The following is a 21,224-nucleotide window of genomic DNA, read 5'->3' on the forward strand; positions in this document are numbered from 1 at the left end:
TTACCCATACGAAAAGGCGACGTGTAAAAGTTACTAAGTACAAAGCAATAGTCAACATTAAGAGAACAAACCAATAATGAATGGGGAAAGAATGGTGTATTTACAAGGCCAGGATTGATGAGAGGCGTGTCTTTAATATTGTTTGCTTTATTGTCTGTATACAAAGAAACATTTATGAACTGTAGTAGGAAGAATTTGATCTATAAACACTAAATAAAAAATTGAAGACCAACAGAGCGTGATGATATTGAAAGACAATTCTACTGACTAATCAATAATGGAAGTTAAACGAAATGAATTTGAAAATGATTTTTCGAAAAATAATAAATCGACCTATGTACGTTTTCATGTCACCAGGAAATATATTTTATTCAATTGAAAGTAGTACTTCCTTTTCGAAATCACTACAATATCAGTCTGATTGGAAGGAACTTTGGAAATGAAAATCTGATAAAAACATCATCCAATCAATAAATCACAAATGATGGATTGCATATATGTCATAACATGAACATGAACAGATCTGTAATACAATCCATATCTTTAAAGAAAATCTAACATGGAATTTAAAAAAAATAGATAGGAAGAGATGCATGCCGTGATGAATGGATGACAGCCAAGTTATGGATGGACAACACCAATCGGCTATAGTTACGTCATTGTACGTGCAAAAAGGGTTTATCTAATAATTTCAAGCAGAATCCGAGATATTAGGTTTTTATAAATCAAAACATGTTGAAGATGAGTGAACAGAGCAGATATGTGCTCAGTTGACCTTAACAGTTTGGAAACCATGGAAACAAATATGGTTCCCTTAAAGGTTGTAAGGTATCGCTCCAAATGTCAGTAGCAGATATTGTACTGCAGATGTCGTATAAACGGCAATTAGAGAATTCTTGCTGCAATAAAACGTCTAGCCATGACAAATTGTCACTCCTCAGAGAGTCGTAACATGTAAGTGAATATGCTAAAGCTATCTAATTCTGACAGCCTTTTAAATTGTAAACTCTCATTATTTCATTACTATTTCTCTCATCGCCATGATTGTGTTTAAAGAGATGACACATTGCTTTTAAGCTGTAATTTTGAGATTCATTGATCGATTTGTTTCTAGGCAGATGGTCGTTTTATTAGATAACCGTCCCAGGGGTGTTTGACTAAACACTATTGTATAAAATCTAGTAGGGTGATTCATTTGGGAATCAAATGTGCCGATGATAATCTATACAAATACTACCGTAACAATAAATATATATATTGTGAACATTCCTCCCGGAAGGCTTTCAAGTGTTAAAATCATGCAATACTTAAAGTTAATTATCTTAAAGTAAGAGTTCTGAACCTACCTCATACTATAAAGTACATCTCCACTAGGATAAAACCTCAACATGACGTTATCAATGGTCTGATCGTGGAAATGTGCCGACTTTTCATTTGTGAAATATAAATCTGGAATCCATATTTTATTCAGCAGATGAGCGGAAGGTGGGATATGTTGAGTGTTAGCATTATACTTCAGTCTTGGGTCATTCCACATTTGACGTAATATGACAGTTGCTCCGTAGTCCTGGATGTGAGAAAAAAGACACGCGTTCATTATAAATATACCCCTAGAGTGAAATCGATATTACACCATATTTACACCGTCTAATGATATATATCTTTCCTAAACTGTCTATTTTCGACATTTAGATGTTATTTCCCCAATATTTTTCTTCATTCAGCCAAGGAAAACACGAGTGACCTAAGGGACCCTTGTCATTATTCGTCTAGCGACTCGTAGTGACAACCCTTTACGTCACGAGCATTTTCCGGCTTAATGAAGAAAAATATTTGAGAATAACAATTATACCAGCGCCAGTAATATAAAGAAAATTCGGGGAAAGTAATGGCAATTCTGAACGTTTTGACTAATCAATCAATAAATTAATCAAATTTCTATAGCGCCGATTTCCAGAGCAATTTTCTGTTCAGTAGCGCTGAAAAAATAAGTCTTCAGGTTTGTTTTGAAACAATCAAGGCTGGAGGCTTGGCGAATGTCAAGTGGCAAAGAGTTCCATAGTTTAGGGGCGTCATATGAGACATACTTCGAACACATCGGGACCACTGACGTTACGTAGAACGACCACAGTATAATATTATATACATGTATTCCATATTTTTGTTTAACTTGGTTCGTGCATGGTATAATACTCAATATCCACTATCCCATTTTGACTCTTAATAGTTTACTAGTATGTCTGTACCTGTCGCTGCTTGCATCTGGCTACCTCTTAGCTGTGTTTTATATTTCTCTTTCTTGTTTCCCCTATACTTCCTAAATAATTCCCTGGTGTACCATATTCAGTGCTTAGTTATTTAGCTCTCAACCCACTTGTGGATGAGACGACTCCATCACGATCATCTAAGAGTGACTAAGCTACACTATTTCGGGTAGTGTTGATCTCTCCACAATGATGCCAAACTGTTGAAAACTCTAACATACACACCACATATATAATATAAATAAACTCAGTATATGTGAAATGTCTATTGTGTTGTGTGTGTGTGTGTGTGTGTGTGTGTGTGTGTGTGTGTGTGTGTGTGTGTGTGTGTCCTGGTAAATATTAGCCAATTAATGTACAGAAATGACCATATGCACAAACCTGATTTTCGTCATAGAACTGAAATGTGATGAAACATTTATGACAATATACTCAGAATGAGCAATGCAAATATTACTAACTTTATTGATGAAATGTTACCAAATACAATATTTCTGAGCAGTATTAGTTCCATTTCTATGCTTTCTGACCTTTGACCTTTGATGGCATGGATAAGTTAAATAGTATTGGAATGTCGTAATGTACTGGACAATCATACATACATACATACATACATACATACATACATACATACATACATACATACATACATACGGACAGACAGACATACAGTCCATTTGCACGTATGACACACGGATGCACATTGAAGTAATCGATATGATTACAAAGCACCTTACACCCCTGTACCGAAATTGTGTTCATTGCTTTAGAGCAAGATGTGAATCGCAATTTATTGACGAACCATATAAGAAACAGCTGTAGGCGGCACACATCAAACACACGCTTAATAATTAGCTATAATTGGATATATTTACAATGTAAAAGAGATAATCGAAATGTTGCTCCAAATCGTTACGGAAACAGAGTTGTTAAATACTGATGCATTTCGGATGCAATTGAATTCAGATAGTGAATGCTAATATTTATCTTTAACTGGCGGTGTGTTCATACAAAATTACAGACAAATTAGTAATTACGTGCAGCTGTGTGGTCTTAAACTAAAAATCACTATTATACGTCAATTTCAACACATTAGTTGGTTGTTGTTGTTATTATTATTATTATTATTATTATTATTATTATTATTATTATTATTATTATTATTATTATACATGTTGACTGTTAAACAGGATCTACACTCCTCTTCACACCGACCCTGAATGTGTATATGTTACCATTGATTATATCGAGTACACGTAATGTGTGGTGGAGCATTATTACTGAGTGTGACGGTAAAGCCATATTTCTAATCATGGTTTTCCAGTCCTTTGCCACTCGAGCTTTATGGGCTGATCATGAGCACTGTTATCATACTATTTAAGTTTTTATACGTGAATATCTCTAATCTCTCATTACATCTCTGTTTTTAATCATTGACCTATTGATATCATCCATGAATAACTATTCAGCGATTCATAGATATAATTTTCCATAACAAAGCCTTTAACAAAATACGCAATGTCATTGTAGTAAAAACGTTTGATATATACCTAACTAGTATAGCTACCTACCTACCTACCTACCAACGTACGTACGTACATACATACATACATACATACATACATACATACATACATACATACATACATACATACATACATACATACTTACATACATACATACATACATACATACATACATACATACATACATACATACATACATACATACATACATACATACACACATACATACATACATACATACATACATACTTACATACATACATACATACATACATACATACATACATACATACATACATACATACATACATACATACATACATACATACATACTTACATACATACATACATACATACATACATACATACATACATACATACATACATACATACATACATACATACATACATACATACATACTTACATACATACATACATACTTACATACATACATACATACATACATACATACATACATACTTACATACATACATACATACATACATACATACATACATACATACATACATACATACATACATACATACATACATACATACACACATTCCATTTGCACGTATGACACACACACATACATACGCACATTGAAATAATCGATATGACAAAGCACCTTAAATGAAACGAAGTACGTAATTATAAAAAAAAGTGTCTGGTTTGTCAGATCTGCATGACTATCGGCCTACCATATGTCTTTCCTTTCCAATTTGTTTTACTTGTACCGAGGTAAACCCCATGGCCATGTCGGTGCAATTGTATTTGATTTAATCACAGAAAACAAATTATGACAGATTTCTCAATCGTACAAAGCATTTTGAACGTGACTGCAAACTACATGATCACTTTTCACTAGTACTGGTCTACACCATGTCGGTATGCTATTCCAATACACCAACAATTGTATGTTTGTCTTTCCACTCCCTCGGTGGTTTTCTGGATTTTGTTGTTTTTTATGAGTTGTCAAAGGTCATTAAAACTATATGTGTGAATCTTAATTTTCAGCGTTAAATAGAAAGTTTTGAATATAAAATGATGTATTATTGACATCTTGATATCGAATATTAATATTTTGTAAAAGTATCATGCCTTGACATAAAGAATGCGTGGTTTTTTCTCCGTAGTGCATCCATCCCTTTGAGGGAATTTAATTTCCCCTTTATCAAATGAACAGACAGGTGATTGTCTCCAGTTTCAGAATTTCTATGCATATTGTATGAATTTCAATTCGGAATCCCAACTAACTAATTCACTTGTTGTGATTTACGTTCACTTCTGTATGCATACATAGAGCGTTGCTCAGGTGCACTCAGTTATAGAATGATTACTGGATATGGTCAAAATTTGAATCTCTGTCTAGACTTGAATATGCCGGAAATTGGTTGTATTGGAGTGACTAGATTACTGGATTGTGATGTGGTATGAGGAAATAATAAAATAGAGAATTTAAGTGGATGAGTAAAGACTGATGAAATCGTAAATTCATCGTTAATTCGATAAGAGGGTGATACCAACCGTATAACGAGCAATATATACACCCTTCCTCAGTGGTCATCAAGCGACCGATAAAATAGTCACCTGATGATCGCTGAGGAAGCATGAAACTCTGAGTAATGACTTAAATTTTAAATAGACAGTTGACGTTGTTTGTATGTCTGGCGTGTTATCGTACCCCTATGGCATGTAAACATGCAATGCCAAACAGCTCGTACGACTCTATTGACATTGATATGTTCATTTTACCTCGAATTCTCGTTTCCCTACATTCCAATGTTTGCTCTATATAATCTCCCGTTCACGCAAAGCAGACCGCCTAAAACACACTGAAACCGTGTTCCTGGTAATGTAAACTTAACGGTTACATCCGTTCAACCTGTGAAAGGCCGCTCATATTAAAATGATATTTCATAGAATGTGATTTAGTGGAAGTCTTTATTAACAACTGTTTACATTGGAATTAGAGGAGAATGAGCTACACGGTTCCAGCAGTCAATGTTGGAATTTACTCAGCCATTTCACCAAGCAAAAATCAATTCGAATTCACTTATGCCAGATCGTTCCGAAACATCAGACTGAGTCCATTTTAAACACACACACACACACACACACACACACACACACGCGCGCGCGCGCGCACACACACACACACACACACACACACACACACACACACACACACACACACATTGACTTTGTCGGTATTAACATAATGATACAAGAATAATAGATCCACAGGTCGACAATTTATCTGCATCATATTGAAAAAAGTTAAATTGAAATTCCTACATTATCCGCAGATTTTTACATTGAATTTTCTGCTCCAGGTTCAATGGTTTGCTGAATTGTCATGTAAGGGCAACATGTTAATACGACACACTGAAAACATACCAAGTATAAACCGGTTTTAGTGATAAAAGCTAGAGTTTACCCACCTAAGAATACTACTTACATCAACATCAAATTGTTCAAACTGGCATGAACTTTGGAACATTTACAAATAAAATGTTTAAATATGTCAAGCAATTTATGAAACGATTTCCTGATACTCCATGGGTAGTATAAGTACTGTAATTTTAAATGACCACTTTTAGACAGACGGGTGGTGTGCTCATGTCTAGGAAAAGTCTGGCAGTAAGTGTTCGTTATTGATTCCGTCGAAGAAAATGTACTTTCCATTTCACATATGTATGAAAGCTGGTCTAGGAGAATTTCTTCAGGACATATAATGATATCGTTGATACTGTCTACCGTGTTCATGGCATCGTACGCTTACCTGCTGTGTTCATGTCATCATACACAAAGGGGCGCCGCCGAAGCCTGACAATTCTTATTGTAGTGTTTAATACTAGCAGAAAGTGTAACTAATACATGGGTTATTAGTCAATATAGTAACAGCCTTTGGATAGTCGTTACATGAAGATACCTAGCATCACAAGAAAATAACTTTCTAGATTTTGATAAGAGAATACCGTACCTCTAACTTATTTTAAATCAGCACTAATTCATTTGAAGGACAGAGCGAATCTCGTAAGACAACACTCGTTTTCTACCTGAGATACAGTAACCTTCAATGGTGTAGCCCGGGGTACTTTTTTAAATTATTGCCGTGAAATGAGACGAAATGCAATACAAAACGTACAACCTTCTGGCATCCATTAGTTTCCCACCACGATTTCCGATATCCTTCAAAGGTGGAGATGAGAGGATTGGATTCAGGAGAATCCAAAACGTGTAATTAAGATACATGCGAGACACAACGATTCAATAATGCCACTTATCTTATTCCTAAAAAGATACTTGTCAGTGATTGCCCGAAAAAGAGAAGTGAGCCTGAAACAAAACATCTCAAACAAATGAGCTTATAAAAATGTCAAGTTATAGACGTTTTTCAGTTGTCTTTTACTGTCACTTTATTAGGGTGTATATATTTCAAAATATTTCAATGGTGCATTTGATGAACATGGAGGTGCCCTGCTCTGTACTAAAATAGTTATTGCCATAGTGTCCGATATTGTCTGGTCATTAACACATAGATTATGAGCTAGGTTCTCTCTAGCTCTGTTAATGATATTTTAGACCATAGTTCGGTACGCATATTGCAAAATTACTTTAGCTCCCAGTGTTTTATTGTCGTTCATTCTCCAAAACATCACTCATTTGTCAATATTATGCCAGCTATCGTTTATCGACATATATATATACCAGAGTTGGTCACATATAATCCAGTACTACAATGCATTTCTAGTATTGCACCCAGAATACTCATTAATGCTTTGAATGATTGAACTAAGATCTATATGATGTGTGCACTGGTTTAACTTCTAGTACACTCGTGTGTGTAGAGAATTTAAATAGAACCCACAAAGTATTGTGTATATGTTACATGTTGGAATACACCAGATGATAACTGGGTAATTAAAAGTATGAAAGGTAATGCCATAATTCTTACATATTTTATGAATGACAGTCTGAAGGTGTGAATAGGATCACCAAGTTAATTCAATCGTTCTAAAGAAAACACCAGTGTATTGATTTTTGATGTTCTCCCTTCTGGGCAGGATACTATGGCGCAGTATTCTGGTCGGTCAACAATGAACTCATAGAAAGGAAGAAACTAGTGAATGACATAGGGTGGATGTAAATTGATAAAAACACGGTCCGTTGTGAGCATACTAAACCATTTACTGTATATCCAATACTTGTAATTGTGCCTTCCTTATAAAATTATCAATACTATGACTGCATGTGGATGGCAGCAGACGCCAAAAAGCACGTATGGGCGATATAAACAAACACAAAGGCGGTATCAAACCAAATTATTCGAATTTCTGTTCCAATCTTTAAACAATGTTGTGCCTAAAAAGTTTCATTTGACACTTACGAGCAAATGACTGATATCTATTCATCTACGGAAATATAATATATGTAGAAGGAACTGTAAGTTATTGGCTATCATCATAGGAGAAAGGAGACAAACTATATTAATGACTGTGTATGAAGGTTTTGACAATAGAAGTATATTAAATATATATTTTATTGTATTATATGTGACGACATAAGCGATATGAGCAGTACGTGGTGAACATTGATGTCAGTAGTGGTCAGTGTTTGTTCTAGTTCATAGTACAATCAATGATATGCATGTAGACATTTACACACTAACAGGTAATAAATGATATCCTACTACATTACTGATCTGTCAATAAGTAAGAATTGGTATAATCATTTTTTCAAAAGTGACGGCGATCAAGGGTAAAGTACATGAACCTATTTAGGTTTTAATTTAACACGTTTCTTTCATTTCGTTGTTAACTGTCAGTGTGACTTGGTACACCACGCAAGTGTGTTGTCAGATTGTGTCCAAGTAGGTCTACATAATGTATTCTGATGCTCCACCAATAATTTACTCACCATCGTTAATTCCGCCACACTGTCAAGTCGGCTAATGAAAAGATCAACACGAACATCAGTCGATGGACCTACAAATGATAAATTATAAAAATATAATGAAAATACGTCTCCGAGGTTAAATTTGTAATTCGCTTTGCTATAGATATAATGAAGTTAGCCTACATCATTTGTTTGTGTGACTCGAGACCACCGCTGCAGCTGCTATAGTGTAAACATACAATAATCAAATACGCGCGCGTTAAGTAACGTGAGATAACACATACATTGCATGACAGTCAATCAATACGTAACAAAAATAAGGTTTCATCCAAAGTTATTTCAGTAAATAAGTACACTGCGGATATTAATCAATTTTCTGATCAAAAGGAATGCGTTATTGAGTTGTTGACCATTCAGTCACAAATTAATGAATTTGGACGATAAGACCCTTCCTATTCGTAAAGAAGACATATTTGAACCACTTCACAATAACCTAAAAAAATATCCAAATCATGATTTATTTGAGTTTGCCGTCACGCTTCTGTTATACATTGTATGGTTTCAGAAGACAACAATCACGACAAATTCAAGCAGATGAATGGATGCACGGAATAGTTTTAAGCCAACAGGAAAACCACAAAGTCATTGAGTCAAGTAATAATTACTGATGCATTACGTATCCGTTCTAGGTAATTGCATTTACTGGCCGTTAGGTTTCTATCAAGTCACGATACCTCTAGGCACAAGTCTCGCCAGATAAATTATTCATCGGTGTTTCTCTGTTCAGCTGATTACCTTTAAAATGTAATGGCGCATAATCAATCATTTTAAAGATGAAATTTTAAAAGAATTCTTCGAAGACCATAAGAAAAAGAGGAAAAGATAGCTATGTAATCTTATTGTAGTTTTGATTTAATTTGATGATGGTGATTGTACAATAGCAGTACTATAATATATCAAAAATATATTTTGACGTCGCAGACGAATTAATGAATCGTGACTAACGACCAACTTATCCAATTTATTGAGCATTATGATGCATTACTATAAATGTAGAACGAGGAAGGATAACAGGGAAAAAAAGCTATTGCATTTCGAATGGTAACAGCTCCTATTTGTTTCTATCGTTTAATATTTCCTTTTAAAAGCAAATCTACATTCAACCAGTGCCGAGATTTGACATGATTTCAGTCATCCTTGACTAATTCATGACAAACATATTACGGGTTAATTGAAATCGTCAAGGTTTGGAAAAACACGTATTATTTTCACCTTTTACTATTAAACATTTCCTTGACTTAAATCAAGCGTATTATTGAGCAAAGGTAAGCAATAGTCGTCATTCATTAAACATAAATATGAATTGCGTACCTTTCATTTGTTAAACGCACATGTTGAGGTGGTTTCTTCATAAAAAATTGAATATATGTACTGAAAATAATTGCAATGAATATTGGGGGCCCCGAAGTTAAAATAACTCAAAGCCGATGCACTTTTGGAAAATTGACTTTTTTTGGTCAAATGTTTTTAGCAGACATAGCCAGTAGTTAATTAGCCCATACTGCCTATTTTTTCATATGATATCGAAGTGTTTCATTCATGCATTTTATGAACTTTCGGCTTATTTCCCAGAGCAGCTTATATGTGTCTTTCTTTCTCATTTTAATCCTACACTGACTTATTTTTAGTTTTCTTGTTCATGTTGATATATATTATTCTTTATATATTAACTTAAGATTCAGTGAAAAAATACAGCGTTCCTGTATTAACTTTTTTGTTGCGGAAATATTTCTTAAGTGAGGTGTGCCAGAAAAGTGTTTTCCCAATGATGTTTTGCGCCAGTGCGACTTTTGGACATTGTGCATTCCCAATGAGTAATAATATTTCATTTCTAATGCTGGAAAAACTGTTACCTCATGATTTTTTATCATGAAGTCTATTCAGATTTGTTAATAACAGCAATATATCTTCAATTTTCTGGAAAATAATTTCAAAGTAAAAATAAATGACAGCTTCAAAAACAAGAGGTTAAAATCTTAATATCTAACAGCATACATTGAATCAAAACAATGATTCTAACTCCTGATTTTCAGTCCCGAAATGGCATTAGTCGAATCAGTGGATTTTACACTCGCAGCGTAATGCTTTAATTGGGCAAATAATCAGTGAGTTTGTTCTCGGATTAGCAAGCCACTAATTGATGCAAAGCTGGTAAACTCTGGTAAGACAGTGATAACAGTAGAGTAACAGTAGGGAGAGAGAGGAAACAATATTTAAACCTTTATTTGAAATGTAGAGTAAATAATATTAGAAATCCGGAAAATCGCGACAACAAAATTGATTATTTCCCTTTACCCTATGTTGTATGTTAGCATTAGAGACGCTCTTATCAACCATTAAATACTATATCAATAATAATATAATTCAATGTAGTTATGATTAGATCTTTAGTTATCAATACTATTATAACCACACAATAATAGTCATTTATCTTGTCATAGTGTTGTACTAGCTTTGTTTTGAAGACGATTTATTGGTCTTGGTGAAATCAAAGTGTCAGGGTTTTTCCAGTTTGTGAATGTATATCAACATTATAGTGAAAATATGGGAAATCGCATGAAAAGTAAGAGGAATGTTTTGTGTAGCAACCTGGTTGTATGCAGGTACGAACATTTGCGCATAGATGAACATGTTTTAAGTATTGAAATGGTTTGTTTCTCATACTATCACGTTCTCTTATTTCTAGCTCCGAGCAGTGCTTATGTTTTGGTTCTGTCTGTCTGTCTGTCTGTCTGTCTGTCTGTCTGTCTGTCTGGCTGGCTGGCTGGCTGGCTGGCTGTTTGTCTGTCTGTCTGTCTGTCTGTCTGTCTGTCTCTGTCTGTCTGTCTGTCTGTCTGTCTGTACTCAACAAAATGATATATTTTCCTTATATCTGAAGAAAGACAGATCAAGTCATGTACGTTGTCTATGCTACACATGATCAGACACATAACTACCTCAATACATCCAACATCTGTCATTCCTAATTGATATTTGTAGATGCCTAATGAAGAAACATCGGTGATTTGACACTGAATGTAGCCTACCTTTGTAACAAAATTTGTTTTGTATAAAATTCAGTCGATAAGTACATAAACCCATCGTGCCGACTCGCCGAAGCGAAAAATTGGATTGAGACACCAGCTGTACACTTAAAATGACCCGTATGATACGATAACTAGACAATCAATAAATTGAACAAAATGAAGATATGAATTCACGATAATATTCCGAAGAACATTTTTTTAATTTATACCTTCCATGGTATAATCCATTTCGTTGTCAGTGTCTGAGAGTAGTTTTCAAATATAATATCATATCAACTAAAATATTGTAGATGATTTTAGTAAATGTCATACCAGTTTGTAATTATGTTATCAAACATACATGGAGCACCTGCTTCTTCTCGATCACCCCTGATAATATGGTCGATATTTCTGACGATTACTATTTCTCTAAGGTAGCTTTGAAGAGATTGGAATTCATCCACAACTATATATCTTTATGCAAACGAATATAAAGCATACATGGAGAAGATCTTAAGTGGGTTATAACAAACAGTACTTTAGCAATTCCATATTGTAATCGTTGTATATGGCAAGTGCCACCTGCTAGTATTCCATACAATGGCGATCCAATGCAGTGTCAAATATGTTTTCACGATGTTGCTTCCGTTGAATACGTCGTGTTTGTGATATAACAATTCTACGTCAACACAATTTGTAAACACAGTATTTATTGATTCAGACGCCAACAACATCGTAATTGGATACCTTACGTTTTAGCAATGTACTCACCCTGAACTATTGGATATGTTACGTTTTAGCAATGTACTCACCCTGAACTATTGGATACGTTACGTTTTAGCAATTTACTCACCCTGAACTATTGTATACGTTACGTTTTAGCAATTTACTCACCCTGAACTATTGTATACGTTACGTTTTAGCAATGTACGTACTCACCCTGAACTATTGGATACGTTACGTTTTAGCAATTTACTCACCCTAAACTATTGTATACGTTACGTTTTAGCAATGTACTCACCCTGAACTATTGGATACCTTACGTTTTAGCAATGTACTCACCCTGAACTATTGGATACGTTACGTTTTAGCAATTTACTCACCCTGAACTATTGTATACGTTACGTTTTAGCAATTTACTCACCCTGAACTATTGTATGCGTTACGGTTTAGCAATTTACTCACCCTGACCTTTTGGATACCTTACGTTTTAGCAATTTACTCACCCTGAACTATTGGATACGTTACGTTTTAGCAATTTACTCACCCTGAACTATTGGATACGTTACGTTTTAGCAATTTACTTACCCTGAACTATTGTATACCTTACGTTTTAGCAATTTACTCACCCTGAACTATTATATACGTTACGTTTTAGCAATTTGCTCACCCTGAACTTTTGTATACCTAACGTTTTAGCAATTTACTCACCCTGAACTATTGTATACCTTACGTTTTAGCAATTTACTCACCCTGAACTATTGTATACCTTACGGTTTAACAATTTACTCATCCTGAACTATTGGATACCATACGTTTTAGCAAAATTTAGCTATTTACTCACCATGAACTGTAAACAAACCTATCAAGGATGTAAATATTTGATAATTGTTTTTGGCAATTACTAATGTTTCTAAATTTACTCCCGAAAGACATATCCTCAATATTTCACATTTTGTAAATCTGGAAAAAAAGGTTACATTATAACTATGCAAAGCTTATACCTTTGACATATTTATCGTAGAAATCGTGAAACATGGAGTGCTCCTAGCTTACATTCAAAGAGGAAAATTACATAACAATGTATTCGAAGCAAATTACGGTATTCTGAATTCACAGCGTTTGCAGTCTCTCTGACTAATATATGTCGTGCAGAGCGTTACGACGGTAACTACAATCAAAAGTACATTTTTGGTTCTAACGAAATCATCCATAATATCTGAATCCCAGGGGTTATACTCTGGATTGATTTGGATTGGCGGAAAATGAATTATACATATTTGGCTTTTCTTTGTATTGGTAAGGCTGCATAATAAATCCGGATGTTATGTCATTTAAGGAAATAACTTAATTTACTGTCTTGGAAAATGTCATTACGGGTTCTGCGCAAATAAGAGAAATGGACACGCAATAATTCCACACCAGTGGCTATCAATACTTTAAACAATCATAGTGTTACTTAATAAATTTGAGAGAACTCTCGACTTGCATGAAATGCTATACAAAACTTTAACTGAACCTGCATGTAGTGGCCTTACAGCTGACACCGGTATTGTTGTAAAACGCTTGACGCCAGCTTAGTAATATTAAAAGGTTCATTTAAAATCATTGTGCTCAAAAGTTACCATGTTGACATTTGAAGTGCCGTGTCCATGAGTAGTGATTTTTTCCGCATAACAATTAATCATTACAAACATTAAAGTCTGGACGAGATGATCAAATAATACGTCTCAACCTAACCAGCTTTGTCCATCGCAATCTTTATCTAAGTTAAGTGTGCTCCTTTGATATGTCTATGATATTCTATAGTTTACGAATTTTTGTACATATTTACAACAAGTATGCTATGCATTAAACATTCTATGAGCTCGTTTATACTATTCCATATTACGTTTCTAACCATTGCATTTTCAGCTTTAGATATCATACTGTTTTCTCAATTTATGATAATCCATATTTCTAATATTTTCATCTTCCCATGAACAGTTTTATCTCTAACACTTTTACCGCCCTCCGCATTTTTTAGCCATGCCATGTGTCCAACTTTATTTCCGGTATTCTTAAGATTTGGTGGGTTTTTTCTTCTTCTTTTTTAAGTTTCTTGTTTTACACGTTTGCTACACATTTTACAGTTACTGTATTCTTCACTGCCTGTGGTAATTTTATATGTGTGTTTTATCAGATTGCTGAACGCCGCTAAATGTGGGGAATCGAAATATCGAAAGCATGTTTCTTTTTATAGAATGACATCAGAATTTTGATTCTTTCAAAGTTGTAAGTCTTATCAAACTTCACCTATGTTTTACATCGACTAAATATTAAGTTGTATAAATGAATGCATATATATATTATGTCTCCGCAATAACAAGCTCTCTTTACCTCTTTACCATGGTTTAGTATTTGGCTATGTGTCACATACTCTAGACATGTCTCAGAAACGTTGTCTCATCGTTAACACTGACTTTCACTTTATTTTAGAAAAATTCAAACTGTGTCACTATTCTGGCTTATAACTATATTTAAAGCCCTCGTTTGGGCTCACGTCTTTGATTCACAGTATTGCGATATCCATCATATACTCTACGGCAATAATGGTTTAACGCCAGAACACAAAATCATCTACATTCATTGGAACGCAAAGCATTGAAAATAAAGATGTTATGAGATATAGCTGCCGAGTTCTTACCGACTAGAACCCCCCCCCCTCACAACCAACCGATTTATTAGTCTTAGACCCTTTAAGGCTTCGAACTGGAAATGTCACTTAGCAACTTCTTGACATTTTGAAGACGAATGTCGAAAACACCGGTATATGTTTCAAATGTCGACTGCTAGAAACTCCGTTTGGTTCTAAGCTATCGTATATGCAACATTAAGCTCAGTTTAATCATGGTATGATATTGCCTATTTATCTTCAAATATACCAGAGTTAGCTGTCCAACTTACCATTCATTGATTATTTGAGATATACTGAAGTAAAATATAACATATAATCTAAACATTTTATATCGGTGTAAAAATATCCATACAGTCTAGTCATGTAAATGCAATTCTAACATCGAATCTATATGTTGTTATTGAACGTAACTTGTTCATGCTTACATTTAAGCTATCATTTTTTTTAAAAATCATTATTTTGCTCTTATTTGACAGCGTGTTCGGGTTAGCCACACATTGATAGAGGAGTTGTAAATAAATGTTGTAATATCGCATGTTATCACATGTCGTGATGTAGCTGTTAGGACAGTAGAACTTGGTTTTTATTACATTCATTCACGTCTACTGTTTCCGTTCGCCGCATGTTTAGGTAAGTATATCTCGATTGAGGGGGGGGGGACCTGACCTATTTTATTGACAACAGATTTCCGGAGGGGAGGAAATAATCACTGGAGGAACATACACGATACGTTCGGAAGATGGAATAAACTAGCATGATCCCCTACAATATCATATTAATCTGATTATTAAAAAACCTGGTCTGACCATTGAGCACTACAATCATTTTTCTCTCTTTCATTTCCAGGATATGTTTTCGTAAATAATGGTTTATTTAATTAGTTGCAGTAATTCAAATAACAAGTCAGTGTTTTCAGTCTGACTCATTTCGGCACTATAGTAGCCATAAAATGTATCTTTGATTGATCGGTAGTTGGTAGCATTGACATTTCATCGTGATTATTTAGTCTGCGAATTTCGAATAATATCTTCTCGTTAAAAACATGATTAGTGTTCGGCATCTTTTTTTTCAAAGCAAAATATGTCATTTACGTTGCTCAAAAGGTAAAATTCATTCAACTTATTTCTACAATGACTTTTTCAGATTTTAATATACGGAAACAAAAACATTTCAAATGTCATATACATTGTCTTCATCTTTATACGCAATCTATGGGTTCTAAAGTTGGCTACCACTAGGTAAAATGTATATGGCGTTAATCAGTCCTAATTATTTCTCTAACAATATTCTCAGAAAATTGATTCTATTCTGCTTCCAACCATTTTACAATGCAAACTACAACTAATAGTATTTCTAGTGTATTAAACACAACTGTTTGACTGAATGGCTCAGAATCAAAACATCCAAGTTCACACAAAGATGATGAAGTGGTATATTATATTCGTCATTGGATCTCGCGAGGTCTTAAAAATGTGATAATTCCTTTTCCTCTACTATATGTAATTTTGTCCTTATGGTCAGTTTGAACTTGGGCCTTAGACGATTGGACTTCCTAAATATAGGCAATAGTACATATCCAATTGTGAGCCGTTAAGGTATGCGATGTTAGATTTGTGATTCACGCGCACGTAGTATCAAATATAATAATAGTGTTTTTGTAGGTGTGCTAAATCAATTTGCGACATACTCTGTTTTGACGGAGTGATTGTAACTGTTTGTGAATGCAATTGACGAGATGAAAATCTAATTAAAATCGAAGTATGTGGGAATATTCTATACACTAAATCAGTACAACTGTTGCATCACAATAAACCAGAAAAAACGTGCTGTATCTGTGTTTTCTAGTGTGCCAAGCAAATTTCCTTTGAGCTAGGATAAATGTAAAATCTCATAGGTAAGTCAAATAAATACCAGTAATGCGTTGAGTTACTCAGTCACAACACGTCGACTTTGAGGTGTGTACCTTGAAGGTCAATGTCCAATCAACGTTTTTAGATTTTACAACAGCAAATGATTCACTAGGAGACTCATCTAGTTCAAACTATTGCATTATCCAGAGAGTAAAACTCAATTGACACACGAATAGAAAGTGACGATAACCTACACATTGGTAAGGAAACAGAGGGAAGTAAACGTAAAAGAGAGGGAATGAGGGCTATAAAGTACACGTGGAGAGTTGTGAGGAAGGAGACAGACAAAGCAAATAATATCTATAGAATATAGCTTTAAATCTGAACTAGCGGTAACTGGGGTATTATTTTTTCAATCACACAACTGACAATATCTATCCACTGAACATTGTCACAATATCATTAATTAGACATTGTGTATGCCAATTAGAGGTTCATTTTTCATAAGTAGTATAGTAATAAGTTGAAATTGTGATTCATAGGGGGCGCTGCGTTTAGGATGTGGACCTAAAAAATCAATTTAATTGGCTATATTGGACCATACTATGCGCACTGTTACACAAATATCTTTACCCACAGGTATTAAGAGTAGATCATTATATCTAACTACACAGTTTCAGCTCTAATAAGTTGCAACAAACTGAATATATGAAATGGTTGGGCGCGAATTAGTTCACACAGCATGCGCATTCGGTTTGCTTCACAGTAAGCCAAGTTCAGGATTTAATATTTCTTAGGACAGTCGTTGCTTAAGAAATATTTTGTTTTTGATTATCATGTCATGTTTTCTATGACACTAATAACAAAGGTATGATTACACTACATCAGTCAAATGCTTGAATGTATTTCATTTTAACCAAATTTACTTTCTCAAGAGATAGCCAAATGTATAACCACAAAGGGTTTGGTTTCGAGTGTTGCCTTTTGACGTAGACGTGGTGGTAGTTCCTATAAAAGACTGCAAATCTTTACATGTAAACATCAATCAGCAAGTACACTGGACGAACTCCATAGCGTTCGAGAATAGGTAAAGATGAACCGAGTACAGTGTAGGGAGTATAAGAAACATCATCTCTGCAGTAGAGTAAGCAACGTTAACATAAACTTTCAACAGTCAGCGCAATTCTACAACAAACCTCAGACAATTGTCTGAGAACTAACACAGAAGGTGGGCTTTTCCACTGGACAGATGCGATCACAAAATAAGCTACGATTGCAAGCTCTAAATAAGATGACATTAATCCACTCCAGCAGTCAATTATAATCTCTCTGAATATATGGGTTCACCTATTTGAAATATATTACGGTGTCATTTAAGAGCAACACGGACGTAATCCTGGCAATATGTGTAAGGGAGCTCTACAGACGTAAACACTAACAATAAGTGTCAAGGAGCTCTACAGACGTAAATACTAACAATAAGTGTCAAGGAGCTCTACAGACGTAAATACTAACAATAAGTGTCAAGGAGCTCTATAGACGTAAATACTAACAATAAGTGTCAATGAGCTCTATAGACGTAAATACTAACAATAAGTGTCAATGAGCTCTATAGACGTAAATACTAACAATAAGTGTCAGGGAGCTCTATAGATGTAAATACTAACAATAAGTGTCAGGGAGCTCTATAGACGTAAATACTAACAATAAGTGTCAGGGAGCTCTATAGACGTAAATACTAACAATAAGTGTCAGGGAGCTCTATAGACGTAAATACTAACAATAAGTGTCAGGGAGCTCTATAGACGTAAATACTAACAATAAGTGTCAGGGAGCTCTAAGACGTAAATACTAACAATAAGTGTCAGGGAGCTCTATAGACGTAAATACTAACAATAAGTGTCAGGGAGCTCTAAGACGTAAATACTAACAATAAGTGTCAGGGAGCTCTATAGACGTAAATACTAACAAAAAGTGTCAGGGAGCTCGAAGACGTAAATACTAACAATAAGTGTCAGGGAGCTCTATAGACGTAAATACTAACAATAAGTGTCAGGGAGCTCTACATACGTAAATACTAACAATAAGTGTCAGGGAGCTCTACAGACGTAAATACTAACAATAAGTGTCAGGGAGCTATACAGACGTAAACACTGACAATAAATGTAACGAGGTATGCAGAGGTAAACACTAACAATCAGTGTCAGGTAGGTATGCAGATGTAAACAGTAACAATATTAAAGTGTTTGAGAGCTATATACAGACGTAAACGTAATCGTTGACAATTAGTGTTGAATGATGAGTTGACAGATATACGATATAAATGTATGCGATTTATTCGTAAACAATATATTTATGTAGCTATGTAAATTCCTTAGTTAAGTATGGAAAAAGGGTTTATTAATGCAACTATCATTGCGTAGAACGTGTGGATGTTCATAATTATCTTACGAGCATTTTATCCATCGCACTTTACAAACTCCGCAACACAAGTTCTTCGAGTGCCTTCAAAGTTACTTTTCATTCCATACCTCAACACCTAAACCATAATACATTGTGTACCCATTTTACAGAACTGTGTACACTTCTTACATTATCGTATAAAGAGGAAAGTGTGGGACTTTATATTTTTTCAGAAAGAAATTGCTTAATTGTCTTGAGGAATTTCATATTTTGGTTAAGGTTACCCGCTTTAGTAGATGGAAGTACAGTCACGCATTGTGATTGACACTAGACTAGTGGAATTCAAAATGCATTCACCACATCACTGTACTGTCACTGTTGGAACATAATTGTTGTTTTTAACAATATACGATATGGCAACAGCAGGGATACTAGTAAAAGAGATCGGTGTAATATCAAAAAATAATAGCACGTAAATATCATACAAGCTGACGGGAAAGTTTAAACCATGGTTTCCTAGGAACCAAGCTGAGATTGTAAAACCGTGCTGGAATTATACAGTTTGATACATGCAAAGTGGTTGCTCATCTTCCATAATTGGTCGATTAAATGTTTTTTAAATCCTGGAATTCCCCCCTCCCCCCCCCCCCAATTAATTTCAAATTTAGAGTAGATATATTATGGGTATTAAATTATAAGTAGTTGTCAGCAACGTAAATACTAACTCTAGCAGAATAAATTATACCAGTAACAATTAGATCACTCAAAAGAAAGTGTAAAGTAAAAGTTCTTATATGGTGTCGATAATTTGAATGGTTGTCATTCTCTTCCCAGCTCGTAACAAATGCTGTAATACATCATCTATATACCCCACAGCAAACAAATGGCAAAATACACCATCCTAATGATCTCATCTAGTGCTCGCAGCGAAAGATGATTACATTTTATTTTCCTAATTATGATATTGTCATACCTTAGGACATATGTGACTTACCATCAAAATCGGGTCTAATTCGTCTGTCATAATTTTCCATCAACTTTGTTACAAATTCGGTCGTAGTTGTAGAATTGTGTTTCTCGTGATGTTCACTTTCTTCACCATCTTCGACGTTTTCTCGACTCGAAACGTTATATCCACGCCCGTACCCCTCTGTTGATTCTTCGTGTCCGATTTCCTTAGCTTGAAGCCTGCAATCATAAGAACATGAATGGATGAATGAATGAATGAATGTCACTCAGTATTGAATTATCACATCATAGCATAATGTTACAATATAATACAACCATGCATTCAGTTGATATCCACGAAAGTGTTCACGATTTTAGGCTAAATCGGAAAATGATATGCCAAAGTACTGTACATTCAACAAACGTATCCAAATCAAATCTGTCAGAGTGCCTGAAACTCTTGAACATTTTGGTCAGAATTTACCTTTGTAGATGAATGGATAAGAGGAGAACCGCTGCAGAAAAGGTCACACGTGTAAGGTATTGCACAATCATTGTCGTTATGGCGCACAGTCTGTAAATGTTTAACTGGTGATGCATGTGAAGGTAAAGCGCCAGTCACGTCAGTTGAGATCGAACCATTCGGTTGAACCATTCAACAATATTGTTGGATCAAGCCATTTGCCCCTCTATATATTTGAATATCTAGAAAGCGATAATCGAAGCCATGAAACTCATTTTGACTAACATCGTCACATGTTTCTGATACAAACAATTGGTATCAGTCGCCCTCAACTGACACCATTCAAGATCAATGCCAATGATCTGTTTAAAAAGCATGGCGTACTCACAATATAAAACATGT

At 34.7% G+C, this 21,224-nt stretch overlaps 1 protein-coding gene across 1 annotated transcript in view; it reads right to left on the minus strand.

The window, feature by feature from the left end:
- Positions 1-20,914, minus strand: part of LOC144443020 (glycine receptor subunit alpha-2-like) — a 29,492-nt gene extending 8,578 nt beyond the window's left edge. The window contains exons 1-4 of the mRNA XM_078132394.1: positions 20,844-20,914; positions 20,406-20,599; positions 8,718-8,785; positions 1,347-1,567 (exon numbers count right to left, since the gene is read on the minus strand). Of these exons, the coding sequence (XP_077988520.1) occupies positions 1,347-1,567; positions 8,718-8,785; positions 20,406-20,599; positions 20,844-20,914 (554 nt within the window). The remainder of the gene's footprint in view (positions 1-1,346; positions 1,568-8,717; positions 8,786-20,405; positions 20,600-20,843) is intronic.
- Between the last annotated feature and the right edge of the window lie 310 nt (positions 20,915-21,224).

This window comes from Glandiceps talaboti, chromosome 12 (assembly GCF_964340395.1).
Source record: "Glandiceps talaboti chromosome 12, keGlaTala1.1, whole genome shotgun sequence".
NCBI classification, from domain to species: Eukaryota; Metazoa; Hemichordata; class Enteropneusta; family Spengelidae; genus Glandiceps; species Glandiceps talaboti.